The following is a 13,282-nucleotide window of genomic DNA, read 5'->3' as shown; positions in this document are numbered from 1 at the left end:
CCCCCCCCATGCTCTCTCTGTCTCTCAAAATAAACAAATAAACATTAAAAAAAAAAAACTGGTAAGCAAAAATACATTGTTTAAAAAAAAAAGTTCTCCTTTGACTCTTTGGCCCATATCCAATTCTTGTACTGCTTTTTCCTTCCAGATGTGGCCAGGCTTTTATTTTATTATATTATTATTTTTATTTACATTACTCATCTGTTACCTACGTTGCTTTAGCTCCTTAAAAAAAAACAACAACAACAAAAAAAACTTAAAATTGCCTTTCTTTCCCAGCAAGATACAATCATAATTTTTAAGTATCCTCCTTGTCCATGTGTCCCTAATTTCTCTTACTTGTATGTGTGTATGGAGAAAATTTTGAAACCTAAGATTTTCATTTACATGAAGAAATTATATTTTTAAAGAATTAGTCTTTGCATAGGACTGTAGAACAAAGATGTTTAGCCACCAAGCTTGGCATGTTATGAGGTATACATGTGCTGTAGGTAAATATGAAAATTCGAATACACCCTTGCACGTACACATCTACCCACGCGTAGATGCACTTGAGAAGATTGTTTTATATACACATGGTAATACTGTAGGGCTTCATAGCAATAATATTTTCATGTTTACTATCGGTCTTTAAATTAAAATGTTTTATATTTGTGGTGAATGGAAGAGTAAATAAGAGCATTTTAGAAATTATTTAATTTGTAAACTCTGTCAGGGCAGGCCCTGTGTGTGTGTTTCAGGTTTACATTTGCTATGCCTAGTACAGAAGTTTTCACTAGTCTGTTCGCTCTTATTTTTTGAATTCATTTTAAAGGAAGATACTCCGTTTTCAAAGGAAGATGAGCCAATAAAGACCTTCATTGTGGTCTAATTTTGTAATAAAAGAGCTGACAGCACTAGGTGTTAGATTCTTCGTATCAATTTTTTTGCAAAACTACTTAGTGAATAAAACCCTCTGAACTCTCAAATTTAGCGATTTAAAGAAATATATAGTCAATAAATAAGGCTTAATTATTTCATATGCATTCTGTTAAGTACGAGTTAGTGGTAGTTTTCCAGAGTCATTTTTTTTCAGATTTGGCTGCTCTTCTAAATTTGATAAATTGTTTCTTGAGCCCTTGAATATATCCCTCTACCCTCAGTATAGCTGAATGACTGATTGATGTATTGTAATAAATATGTAATCTGCACTGACATTTTTCCTTTCAGTCAAAAAAAGAAGTGTTTTGAATAACTTAATGGCTCCCAAGACATCACTCCTTCATTTCATTTTTTAAATGAGTTTTATAAGTTTAAGAATGACTCCATTAATGAGGCTACAGAATTTTCAGCTTTACTAGTTCTTCAGTAGTTTTATGTTGTTCATTCTGCTGGTTAAGTGAAACATGATTTTTAGAAAATACAGGTCTATATTCCCAATATTTTCAAAATACTAATTTTCCCCCCAAATGAAGCTGAAATAGCCTTAGTATTTTCATCAGTTTTCAGAGTTCTTACTGATGATGCTTTCCTTTTTCATGGTTCCAAGCCCCTGTAATTGAATTGCTAATGAATGGAGAATAAAGATTTTCTGAAGAACTTCATGTGAGAATGGTGCTTTTTTTCCCCTAGAGTTTTTATTTATAAAAGTGAAGTAATGTCCTTATAATTTAGAACTTTTAGGAAATAAAACAAAAAGTTCCCCTCTACTTTTTAAATGTGTTCTTTTCATAGGTATGGTAATTTATATATAACTAAATATTATTAAGTATATAATTTTATTATAAAATATTTCTTCTCTATGGGTTAAAAATATAAATGCTAAAACCTTTAACTCTTGGTAGAGCTCTTTCTAAAATAGGTTTTATATTTTATGCCTGAGTAAAAATGGTTGGGCTTACCTTTCTTTTGACCTGATATTCTTAGGGTCACTTACAATGCTGTGTTGCCTTAATTAATCTTGTGAGTGTACTTTGTGCCATTGGCCATACAAAAATAAATAACACAAACAATGCATATTTGGTCTTTGAACTTATAGCTAGCTTACCGCCCCATCAGAGGAGAAAAAATGAAAACAAAAACAAAACAAGTAATGATTAAACTTTTTGATAAACCCAGTAACAAAAGTGAGGTAATGCATTTGTGAAAAAGATTAAAATTATTGTGTATCAGAAAAGCCATCTGCATATTGGAAGGCCGCCATTGTTAGAACTTCTTTTTTAAGCCATGGAACATTTTGTTCATAGGAAATCCTATTTAGCTCAATAGCAGTAGCTATTATGGTTAGAAGAAGGTTGAACAGTGTGTAGTCCCAAGAGGCTCACAAAGTGCATATTCAAAACCTCTGATGTGAGCGAACTGCTGGATCCTGTAAAAGGATAGAGGATAATTTGCTGTAAATAAGTAAAGTTATTTTCTTGTTGGAATCTGAGCCCATCAGAAGAGTACAATGAAAAGTATAGGTGAGCAGAAATAAGGACCTGCACTTAAGCAGAGGGCTTTGATTAAGAGGCCTGGGGCTTGGGGGTTGGGAGGCCCTGAAAGAACCTGATGATAGGCTGTGGAGAAGGAGAATAGGAAGATTTTCTGTTTTCTGGTTTTATCCTCTTGTTGGATGCTAGTGCCCAGATAGTGGATGCAGAAAAAGAAACAGGCGTTTTCCTAGTTTTGGTCACTGTGGCTGGCCCTGTGGGATTCCTGGCTAGCTGTCTCCGGTTAGTTATTGGAGTTTTTGTTAGTCTTCATTTTATTTCCCTTTCTGGTGTTTTACCCCAGATGTGGAGCCGGTAACCCACATACAAGTGATAAGAATTCTGTCTCCATTTCTCTCAGATGCCAGCAGCTTTGTTGTTTGAATATGGCATAACATCCTCTCTAAAATATCCACAAAATGGGTATTTGATGTGTGGGGTCTTGGTGGTCCATAACTTCTCTATGATTGCTGTGTACCCACCTCTTCCCCGACTGGTCTTCCTAACCACTGTTTGCACACACTTCACTGGTGCTGGCATCACCCTTTCTTATTCACCGTGACTTCCGTGTTCTTGCTTCTCTGTGTTCTAATGCCCTTGTTAACGTTGCCCCAGAGAAAACACTGTAGAGGTGCCTCTTCGCATCCCTGGGTCACTTCTGACTTGTGCCAACGGCACGTTGCACTTGATCTGCTAAAGTGGGAGGGATTCCTTCTTGGAGCTCCAGTGTCCTCCTCATGGCCATATTTTGTCAGGGTCGTCTTGCAAAGCGCTAATTTCTGGTTCAAAATTGTTTGGATTTTGCAAAGGTACCGTTCTTACCATTTTTTCAGTTTCTGTTTATGGCCATCACCCCTCGCCACCTTAGATATTTATTTTGAGTTAAATATTACTCTAAGTATCCTTTGCCCACACCTGCCTCCCCCACTCTTGCCACTCTTCTTTTGTTACAAATCTTTCTCTCTCCTCACTTTGCCTTTATTTCCTATATTACCATAAGCTGCCATAAGCAGCCCTTTTGGGTTGATTGGGCTCCACAAAACTCGATTAAGTTTTCATATTGTATTAATAACTGAATAAAGTAGCCTTTTCATGTTACTTTTTTGCTCTCTAATAGCCATCTTTGCTGAGCTAAATAGTTTTCTTTGGGTGGTGATCAATGATTCTTTCAACTCCCTTGTCAACTTCAACCTGATCACTTGTATTAGCTTCCTGCTTTGTAAATAAGGAATGTGAACACCACACGCAGCTCTTTCATGTGGAGACATCGCCACCGTGTGGACTGACAGGATATTGCTAAGGAAGTTCTTTTAGCCTAGTTTCATTTTTCTGATTACTGGTAAATTGACATTCACATCTTTGACTTTCACTTTAAATGCTATATCTGAGTTGGTGTGTATTAAATTACTAATTCATTAAGAAAATAGCTGAGTGCCAATTAAGCATTGTGTAGTATATATATATTGGGGGTGCTGGTGAGTTAGAGGAGTTTAAAAGCTAATGGGGGATGACTCCTAAAATAAATATTATGACTGGCAACTGCTTAATGTGAGCATGTACAAAATGCTCTGGGAACTCAGGAGGAGAGTGACTCAATTTATTTGGAAGCCACTAAAACACTTCTCAGAGGAAGTGGTAGTTAGCCTGGAATTCAAAGGATGAGTAATAAGTTTACTAGATAAAAGGTACTGTTTAGAAGCTGGAACAGCAGGTTTGTCCAAAGGCCCTGAGGCTTTGGTGGGGAAAAAGTCAGCATGGCTGAACAGGTGAAGTTTGCAGTATAGGATATTTGGGGTTATGAGCAGAGGATAAAGTTGTACATTGGCCTTTTTAGAAATGGTCATAAGAGAGGAAAAGAGATGAAGAGAGCTAGTATTTTTTATGTACCTATTATGCAAGAACCTGCATATATACTGTTTTGTTAAATCCAAGTAACATTGTGAAAAAGGTATTGGTAGCCCCATTTTACAGTTGAGGAACTAGAATCTTAGAATTTAAGTTCACCAGGATCACATGGCTGGTAGGAAAGAATATATGTTCCCAAACCTTTGTCCTTTGCATAGCCACATACTGCTTCCTTCACGTGCTTTGTCAAGGGGTTTGGACTTTCTCCTGTTAGGGAACCATGGGTTATAAGCAGAAACATGATCTGATTTGCCTGAGCAAATGGTAACTAAAATGGTGCCCAGTTTCTACCTGGTACAGCACATAGTTCCGTCTAAAAGATTCAGTGTAGTTGGAGGAAGACACCTAAATACCTCAGGACTAAGAATTCAAAGAGAAAAATATAAAATAGGATGAAATTAGATGGGATAAATATTTTGGAATTTGGAAAACAGTGACTGAGAAGATGTTACTACAGAAATAGGGTTTGAGCCATTGCTTTAAGGTACAATGTGATTGAGAAGATGGAGAAGGGAAAGTATCTTGGACAGATTGGAAGAGGTGGGAAGGGACAGGCAGGAAAGGAGCCTCCCGGAAGTAATGGGTTTGTGTTGAGGAGCAGAAGGAAATAAGGTGGGGAGAGAAGGACAGCAGATTACACACTTGCCTCTTCCCTGTTATTCCAAGTCTATACTTGCCATTTTGGTTTAGTCTTGTCTTAAAGGACATCATTCATTTTTGATTACTTCAGAGTCCTTTTAATTATACTGGGAGTGAATCAATCATGGTCCATTTAAATTTTTGTTTTGTTTGGGTTTATTCATTTTTTTCCTCGTTGATGAAATAAAAAACAGGAGGCTTTTAGAGTACCTTGTCACACAGCTAGGCTTTGTGGCTTTCATTTTGTCAATTGCAGAATGGGCTGTATTGGCATCAAATCGGTTGTCCAATATAGTTCTTAGTTTAGTCTAAAAAATTATAGCTCTTTTCTAAGTGTCCATCTTGGCTGATCAGAGAGACTTGTGAAGTACTACTCTGCTGTATGTTCCTTTTTAATCTTTAGGCCACTCTTTTCTATCCATCACTGGTGATGTTAAGTCTTAGGTTATTTAGAAATGCCATCAGGTTTATTCCAAGATTCAGCTTTTTCCATTAGCTCATAATTTCAACCCTTGGCATATGCATGCATGCATGCATGCGTGTGTGTGTGTGTGTGTGTGTGTACGGGGGGAGAGAGAGAGAGAGAGAGAGAGAGAGAGCGAGAGCGTGAGAGCGAGCATGTGCATGCAGGGGAGAGGCAGAGGGTGTGGGAGAAAGAGAATCTTAAGCAGACTCCATGCCCAGCATGGAACCTGATGTGGGGCTCAGTCTTATGACCATGAGATCATGACCTGAGCTGAAATCAAGAGTCAGATGCTTAACCAACTGAGCCACCCAGGCACTCCAAAATTAATTAATTAATTAATTTTAGAGGAAGAGCACACGAGAGCATTGTGAGCAAGGGAGAGGGACAGAGGGAGAGAGAGAGAGAATCCTGAGCAGACTCCATGCTCAGTGTGGAGCCCAATGCAGAGCTCCATCCCATGACCCTGGGATCATGACCTGGACCAAAATCAAGAGTGGGATGCTTAACTGACTGAGCCACCAGGTGCACCCCCCCCCCCCACACACTTAGCTCATGTTTTTAAAACATAAAACAATTATTTGGGGAAAAAATTAAAACAACACTGTTGAATACAACACCTGCAACTTACTTGCATAGATATTGATAGAGTTGTACTTTTTTTTTTTCTTGTAGTTTTTCTAAAGATTTTTCAAAGTTGACAAGCCTCATGCATAAGAATCACCCGGGATCTTTGTTTAAAAGGCCCTGTGATGGATCCCCCACCTAGTGATCACAGATTGTGGGATTGGGTGGAATAGGTAGAGCCTGGGAGCATGCATTCTTAACCCAAGTGATTCATAAGCATACCAAAGCTTGAGAACCATTAGGCAAAGTGAAATCCCAGTATTAGTTCCAGATAATTATTATTGTTATAGTCCATCTTCTGTTAGCTGGCTCCATGGAAAGCTGAGTTTACAAACCTTGCACTTATTTCATCCATAGTAATTTGTCTTCAAAATGGACAGATACAGAATAACTAGAAAGCCAATGAATGTTGGTTATATTCTCTATGTCAAAGTTAATCTACACCATGGTACATGATAAAAAGCTCTGAATAATTATGTTTTTCAGTTAAAATTTTTTTCAAATTTTTATTTATTTTTGAGAGAGAGAGAGAGAGAGAGAGAGAGAGAGAGTAGGAGAGACACAGAATCTGAAGCAGGGTCCAGGCTCTGAGCTGTCAGCACAGAGCTCGATGTGGGGCTCGAACCCGTGAACCGTGAGATCATGACTGAGCCAAAGTCGGATGTCCAACCAACTGAGCCACCCAGGTGCCCCAGCTCTAGAATAATTATTATTTGCATTTCATGAGCATTGTTCATTTAATCCTTGCAGTCAGTTTAGTAAGCTGCCAAGGCCACATAGCTGGTAAGCAGTGACCTACCTTGATTACCTATTTTTCTAGATTTCAGTTCTGTTTGGTGATAAAGGGAATATTATAGGAGCACTTTTTACTTCACCTAAATTAGAATTTAGTAATAATGTTGTCACTTTATGTTAAGAAAGATGAGTAAGTTTTTTTCCCCCAAACTAGGTAAATGATTGTAGATTGCAAAAGCCAGTGATTAAAATCTGGAGGGAAAAGGGTATGAATTATTTCTGAAGTATTGTGCTTTGTATTCTCATTTGAGAAATCATTTAACTTTTATGGTTTCATTGGAACTGAACTCTATTCAATAATATGTCTCTGTACATTTTCACAAGGCATTGCCATCAAGGACTAAGTAGTTGTGAAATTGGTTAAGACTGGACTTGGGGGAAATGGTGGTCAACTGCTGCTTTGTTTGTAAGCAAATAACAAAATGAAAATGATTACTTGATAGTCATTGGTCTTTTAAATAACTATTCAGAATTGTAAATAGAATTTTTTGTCCTTTAAAAACTTTTGGAATTTATTTACATGCCCCCCAAAGGACAGACTTGGGGGAGATTGCTGAGGACGGCCTTGCACACACATGTGATTCATTGTGATACAAGACAAGTGCAGCATACATCTCCATGTTGTACTCTTTACAACAATGGGGTATGCTCCGTGTACTTCCTTTCCACCCCTTCCCCTGGCTAGAGTGTGAATACAGTGGTGAGGTTTGGAGTTGCCACCTTAGAATATGACATGGATGCTATGGGTTGGGGTGACTAAGCCCCTCAATAGAAAGAGCCTAAGCTCTTCATACCATGGAACTGCTATATCAGCCTTGGGTCCTTGGTGCTAAGGCTGTTATGATATGTGTGAGAGAGAAATGAACTCCCTCCTGGTTAAGCCATTTCTATAGTATTTCGTTTTTTGTTTTGTTTTAATAGTAGCTGAGCTTGTATCCTAATAAATTTGGCAAACTTGGCTGTGTAAAATAAAATAACTTACACATAGCAAAAAGCACAAAGGATAAAGCAACAGAGGAAAAAGGTATTCACAGCACATATTTCAAAAAGGTTAATTTTGGAGTGCCTGGGTGGCTCAGTTGGGCATCCAACTCTTCATTTTGGCTGAGGTCATGATCCTAGGGTCCTGGGATGGAGCCCCCACATCAGGCTCTGCATTGAACGTGGAGCCTGCTTGGGATTCTCTCTCCCTCTCCTTCTGTCCCTTTCCCCTTGCTCCTGTGCACGTGCACTTCTCTCTAAATAAAAAAGTAAAAGATTAAAAAAAAAATGACTTTTTTTCTTTTGAGAGAGAGCAAGCACATGCACGTGAGCAGGGGAGGGAGGGAGGGAGGGAGGGAGAGAGAGAGAGAGAGAGAGAGAGAGAGAGAGAGAGAGAGAGAGAGAATCTTAAGCATGTTCCATGCGGGGACTCTATCCCACCACCCTGGGATCATGACATGAACTGAAATCAAGAATTAGACACTCAACCAACTGAGCCACCCAGGTGTCCCAAAAGGTCAATTTTTATAAAGAAATAAAAAAAATAAGAAAAATAAGATGCTCTTGTAATAATAATAAGAAAAAGAAATGAAAAAAATTATACTAAGGTACCCTTGTCATTAAGCAGATTGGCAAAAGCCTAAAAGATTGATAAAAAGCCTCAGGGGTAGAATTCCTCGTGCTCCCCTATGGCTTACCCCTCACCCGCTCTGCCTCAGCTGCACCATCGTGTCGTCCTTGCTAGGCCATGTCAGCCTCTGCACTAACATTCTGGATCCTCCCTGCCCTTTGCTGGGAAGGGAAGGCTGGTCCCTTAGGAAGTCAGCTGGCTGTCAGCCCTTCCTTTACTCAGATGTGCTCTTCTCATTGACACCTTGCCCACCCATTTCCAGTGGTATCACCCCCCATTTTCCTTAACCTGTACTAATTTCTGTCCCCAGAGCACTGATTTATAATTTACCAATTTGTTATTTTTATTGTTTATTATCTTTGTTGTCCCACCAGCATATAAACTCCATGAGTGAAAGGGCCTTTTCCTTGTTGTTGTTGAGGTTCTCTGAAGTATCCTAAGCACCTAGAATAAGCCCTTATCCTAAAATTGTGAAACATTTGTTTGTTAAACAAATATAACAAACTGTAGTAGTAAGGCTGTGTGGAAGTAAGTAGGCAAATAAGTTGCTGAGCACCTGGGGAAGACAATTTGACATTTATCGTACTCTTTGACCCAGCAGTTGTATTTCTGGTTACTAGGTCCAGTCAATACTGTATGCCAAGGTTACCTAAAGCACTTTTTACTAACATATTTTTAAATAATTGCAAATGATTAAAAACAACAGAAATGACTGTCACTAGGGGTTGGCTAAGGCAAATATGGCACATCTGTAAGAAAGCCGGCTTCTCATGAAGAGATCTCTAAGAGTTACCACAAAGGAAAGAACATTATAGAGAATGCTATCTTTCCATAAGAAGAAAAACAGACCATGGAGAGAATGAGAATATATGTCTATTCTTCTGTGCGTACACATAAAGAAATTCTGAAAGAATATCTAACAAGCGTGGTAGAAAAATGTGCGAGCATGGTAGATGGAAAAAGGTTGGGAAAACCTGAGTTTCACTGATTACTTCTTTCTATTTTGTTTTATCAAGCAGGGAAAATATTTTCAGTTCAAAACATCCGAAGATAAAACTTAGGATGGTAGGTGCAGTAGGTCTAAGGAACATCACGACATTTAAATATACTGATAAATATCTTTAGCTTATTTGGGAGACAAAAATAATTTTTAGAAGCTTTTTTTTTCAAGTTTGTTTATTTATTTTGAGAGAGAAAGAGAGAGAGAGAATGAGGAAGGGGCAGAGAGAGAGGAAGAGAGAGAATCCTAAGCAGGCTGTGAGCACAGGACCCGAGGTGGGGCTCGAACTCACAAACTATGTGATCATGACCTGAGCTGAAGTCGAGTTGGATGCTCAACCGACTGAGCCAGCCACCCAGGCACCCCGGAGTTTTATAAAAAGTAACTTAAAAAATGATTCCAATAGTCAAATAATGGTATTTTTATGTATGTGTTTTATGCTATTTCATTGTTCTTCATGGTTCTAAAAGAAACATGGGTACTATACTTTGTGCTATATATGTTTTAATTTTGTTGTTGTTGTCATAGATAATCATCTGATTTTGTTACCTTTTCTTTTCAGTCCTGATGATATTGGGACCTGCTGGTATATACTTCTCTCTGGTTCCGTGTTCATTAAGGAATCCATGTTTCTTCCAAGAAGCAGGTATTGTATAGACATTCTGTAATGGATTTTCCATGAAGCTTAAAATCTCTTTGTAGAATTGAGTTCCTTTGCAGAATTCTGTTGTTTCCTCTTCTGACAGAAAGCAAGAGACTACCTTGGGGCATTGATCTTTAAGAAAGGATTACTTTATGTTTAAACACTGTTACAATCTCTTTAACCAAGGGAAAGAACAAAAGACATGTTGATCACATGTCCATTTGTTATAGGAACACATCAGGCTAGTTTAGGGCACATTTGTTCATTGGGAATAAAATCTGTCTCCATTAAAAGGCACTCTCATAAACATCTAAAGAGAAGCAAAGAAAGTTCATTGAGACCTCATGGCACTAGAAATAGAAAGCCATGGACTATCGTTGACTTTTCTGCTTCTCGGGACCATATGGTCTCTCATTCTTGCATTTGTCTGTGGACTGGCTCCCCACTCTCTAAGGCTATTAATGTTTTTCTCCCTGTGATTTTGGCTTACAGGTGCTGACTATTGACTTGTAAGCTTATGTCCCTAATGTTTCCGTCATTTGACTGTAGTGCCTGTGTCTTTTCTTTGGATTCTTCAGGCTACAGTCTGATTGGCCGGGCTTGGGGCAGATATGCACCTCGTTCCAATCAGCTATGGCCAAGGAGGGTTAGGGCTCATCTGTTACACACATATGTTCAGTTCCCTGACTGAAGGTGTCAGCCACTAAGTTTTACTAGTTATTTTTTACCCCAATTGTTTATTTTTCACAGTTGTATATTTTTATTTTGACTAAAGTTTAAAACATTTTAACAGATTAAATATCTTTATTTAAATTTACTAAATAAATATTTAAATGGGCAAAATTTATTAAAGCATAGTGACTGCTCCCCACCCCCCACCCCCCCCTTCTATAACTTCACTCTCTCATGAAAATATTTAACTGTATTCTTGATGAGTAATTCTGAATGGGTCAGGGACAAATTAAGAATCTATTTTAAAAACATGAGCAAACATTTATAAAATGTCAGAGTCAGTGAGATAGGGAGAGGCAATTTATACATGCCTGGGTGTGGTAATAGAAGGCACTGGGATGGCCTTTGGAGGTAGGGACTTGGGCAGTGAGAGAGTGCCAGAGGCTCATTGCATCTAGTGAAAAACAATCTCTGGTGCAATTCCCATGCCTCTTTGCCCTCTGCTTCTCCGAGATCAGACTGGCAGGCATTATTCTCTTTGGAAAATAACCCCATGAGGGAGAGAGGCTGGCTCTATTGCCTGCCTATTTGTGGTTGTTCTTATAGTAGCGATAGTTATAGTAATGGAAATAGCACTGGTAGTGGTAGTAGCAGTAATAAAGTGATGATGGAAAAATAGCTAAGGCTTTGACAGTGCTTTCTATTTACCAGCTCACCATTTTGAATATTGTGTGTGTGTGTGTGTGTGTGTGTGTGTGTGTGTGTGTGTGATCGTTTAGTATTGCAACTACCCTTTGAGGTAAGTATAATTTTCATCTGCATTTCGAGACTGAGGAAACTGGCAGTACAGTATGGTGGGTGGTTGTGCCTCCTGGAATTCTGCCTGGGATGCTGGGAGTGAGCCGATGAACCAGCTCCTATAGTTCTAGGAATTCTGTTTCCCAGAGGAATGGAGAATTGATTAACGTTCTTGTCCTTCAAATACAGGACCTACTTACTTTTTGGTCTCTTTTTGGGGGCAATAACTCTGTTTCTGAACTTGGATGAAGGTATAGTCAAACGATATTTAAGCGTTGGTATATTTTTTAATTATGTATAATTTTAATATAAAAAGTAATAATAAGTAGTGTGTAAATTAGCAAAGGTAAAGAGATGGAAAAAATCACTTATAATCTCTCATTCAAAGTAATAATTCTATAATACTCTATAGTGTTTTCCTATCTAGTCTTACATGTATGTGTTTCACATACTGAAGAGCATACTTAATAAACAATGTAATATCTTGTTTATTTCAATTAAAGAATATGTGTACATATAAGTGTTGCCTTGTAATATTAAAAGCTCTTTAAAAGGCTTGCTCTTTATGTATCTTGATGCCTGTTTAATTGTTCAGTTACTTGAACTTTCCACAGTTTAGTTAATAATTGTAAGGGTACATTTTTGATGGCTTTTCATTATAAATATTGCTTTAATGACTGTGATTTGAAATTTATATATCTTAAAGGAGGACAGAGGTTAGTGACTTCATTATCCTATTGATGCAAGGTCTGTTATACAAAACAAATCTATAGACTGAGACCCTAGAACAGTGAAGGAGCCTGTGATGGTCTTTTTTCAGTACCAGCCATCATTAACTAGTCAAGTAACAGCTTGTTCTAACTTCTGGAAAGGGAACCTAATGTTCAGAAAACTGCTGTTCTGGAAGAAAGAGGACTTGTAGTTCAGACCTATTTTATGAACACATTGGACTCTATGCCTAATTATTTTAAAAGATGACATAAGTTACTCTTTCTCTGGCTGGATGTCAAATGCTTGCAAGCCAGTACTTTAATGGGATGAAGGAAGGAATGGTGTTTCAGTCTGAATGACAAGCTAGTACTATATATAGGCTATGTCTTCACGTTGCACCTGTGACATTTGCTCTAAGTTGTTTGTTTCTTTTGGTGATGTTGCCTTAGGAATAGTGTTCATACTGTTTTAATAGGAAGGAGTTTCTACTGGTGCTGTGCTAAAGGTTGACACTAGTGATGCATATATATTTATTTCTCCACAAAATATTGAGGTTTGATTAAAGAATAGTATGGTTGAGGTGTTAGTAACAATCTGGTTTTATAAAACTAGTTCACAGATGATTCTCCACATTTATCATATTTTTATCATGTTAGTCTGGAAATTGTTTATTGGTATATATAATAAGTAACCTGATCACTCATTTTGACAGCTAATTCACCCTGAGCAGTTAGTTTTGAATCAAAATACTTTGAAGAATATTTTTATGTTTTTACCTAATTCTCATGAAATTGCTTTGACACCTGATTATCATCAAGTGAGAAGGATGATATACATTGCAAAAAATCTGCCATTTGGCTTCTAGGTTTCATTTGCTGTATTGAATTCCTTGATTGACATTGAGGTCAGCACTTTATGGTTTTTAAAAAAAAATTTTTTTTTGTTTTCTTTTTAGATAAATGTTCTT

The 13,282-nt window shown here is 37.8% G+C and overlaps 1 protein-coding gene across 10 annotated transcripts in view; it reads left to right on the top strand.

Annotated features, from left to right (window-relative positions):
* Nucleotides 1-13,282, top strand: part of RAPGEF2 (Rap guanine nucleotide exchange factor 2) — a 247,896-nt gene that overhangs the window by 90,935 nt on the left and 143,679 nt on the right. For all 10 annotated transcript variants that reach the window (XM_023252716.2, XM_011281593.4, XM_023252717.2 and 7 more), the window contains exon 4: nucleotides 10,054-10,137. In XM_023252716.2, coding sequence (XP_023108484.1) covers nucleotides 10,054-10,137 — 84 coding nt within the window. The remainder of the gene's footprint in view (nucleotides 1-10,053; nucleotides 10,138-13,282) is intronic.

This window comes from Felis catus, chromosome B1 (assembly GCF_018350175.1).
Source record: "Felis catus isolate Fca126 chromosome B1, F.catus_Fca126_mat1.0, whole genome shotgun sequence".
NCBI lineage: Eukaryota > Metazoa > Chordata > Mammalia > Carnivora > Felidae > Felis > Felis catus.
This window is presented reverse-complemented; position numbering and strand designations above follow the sequence as displayed.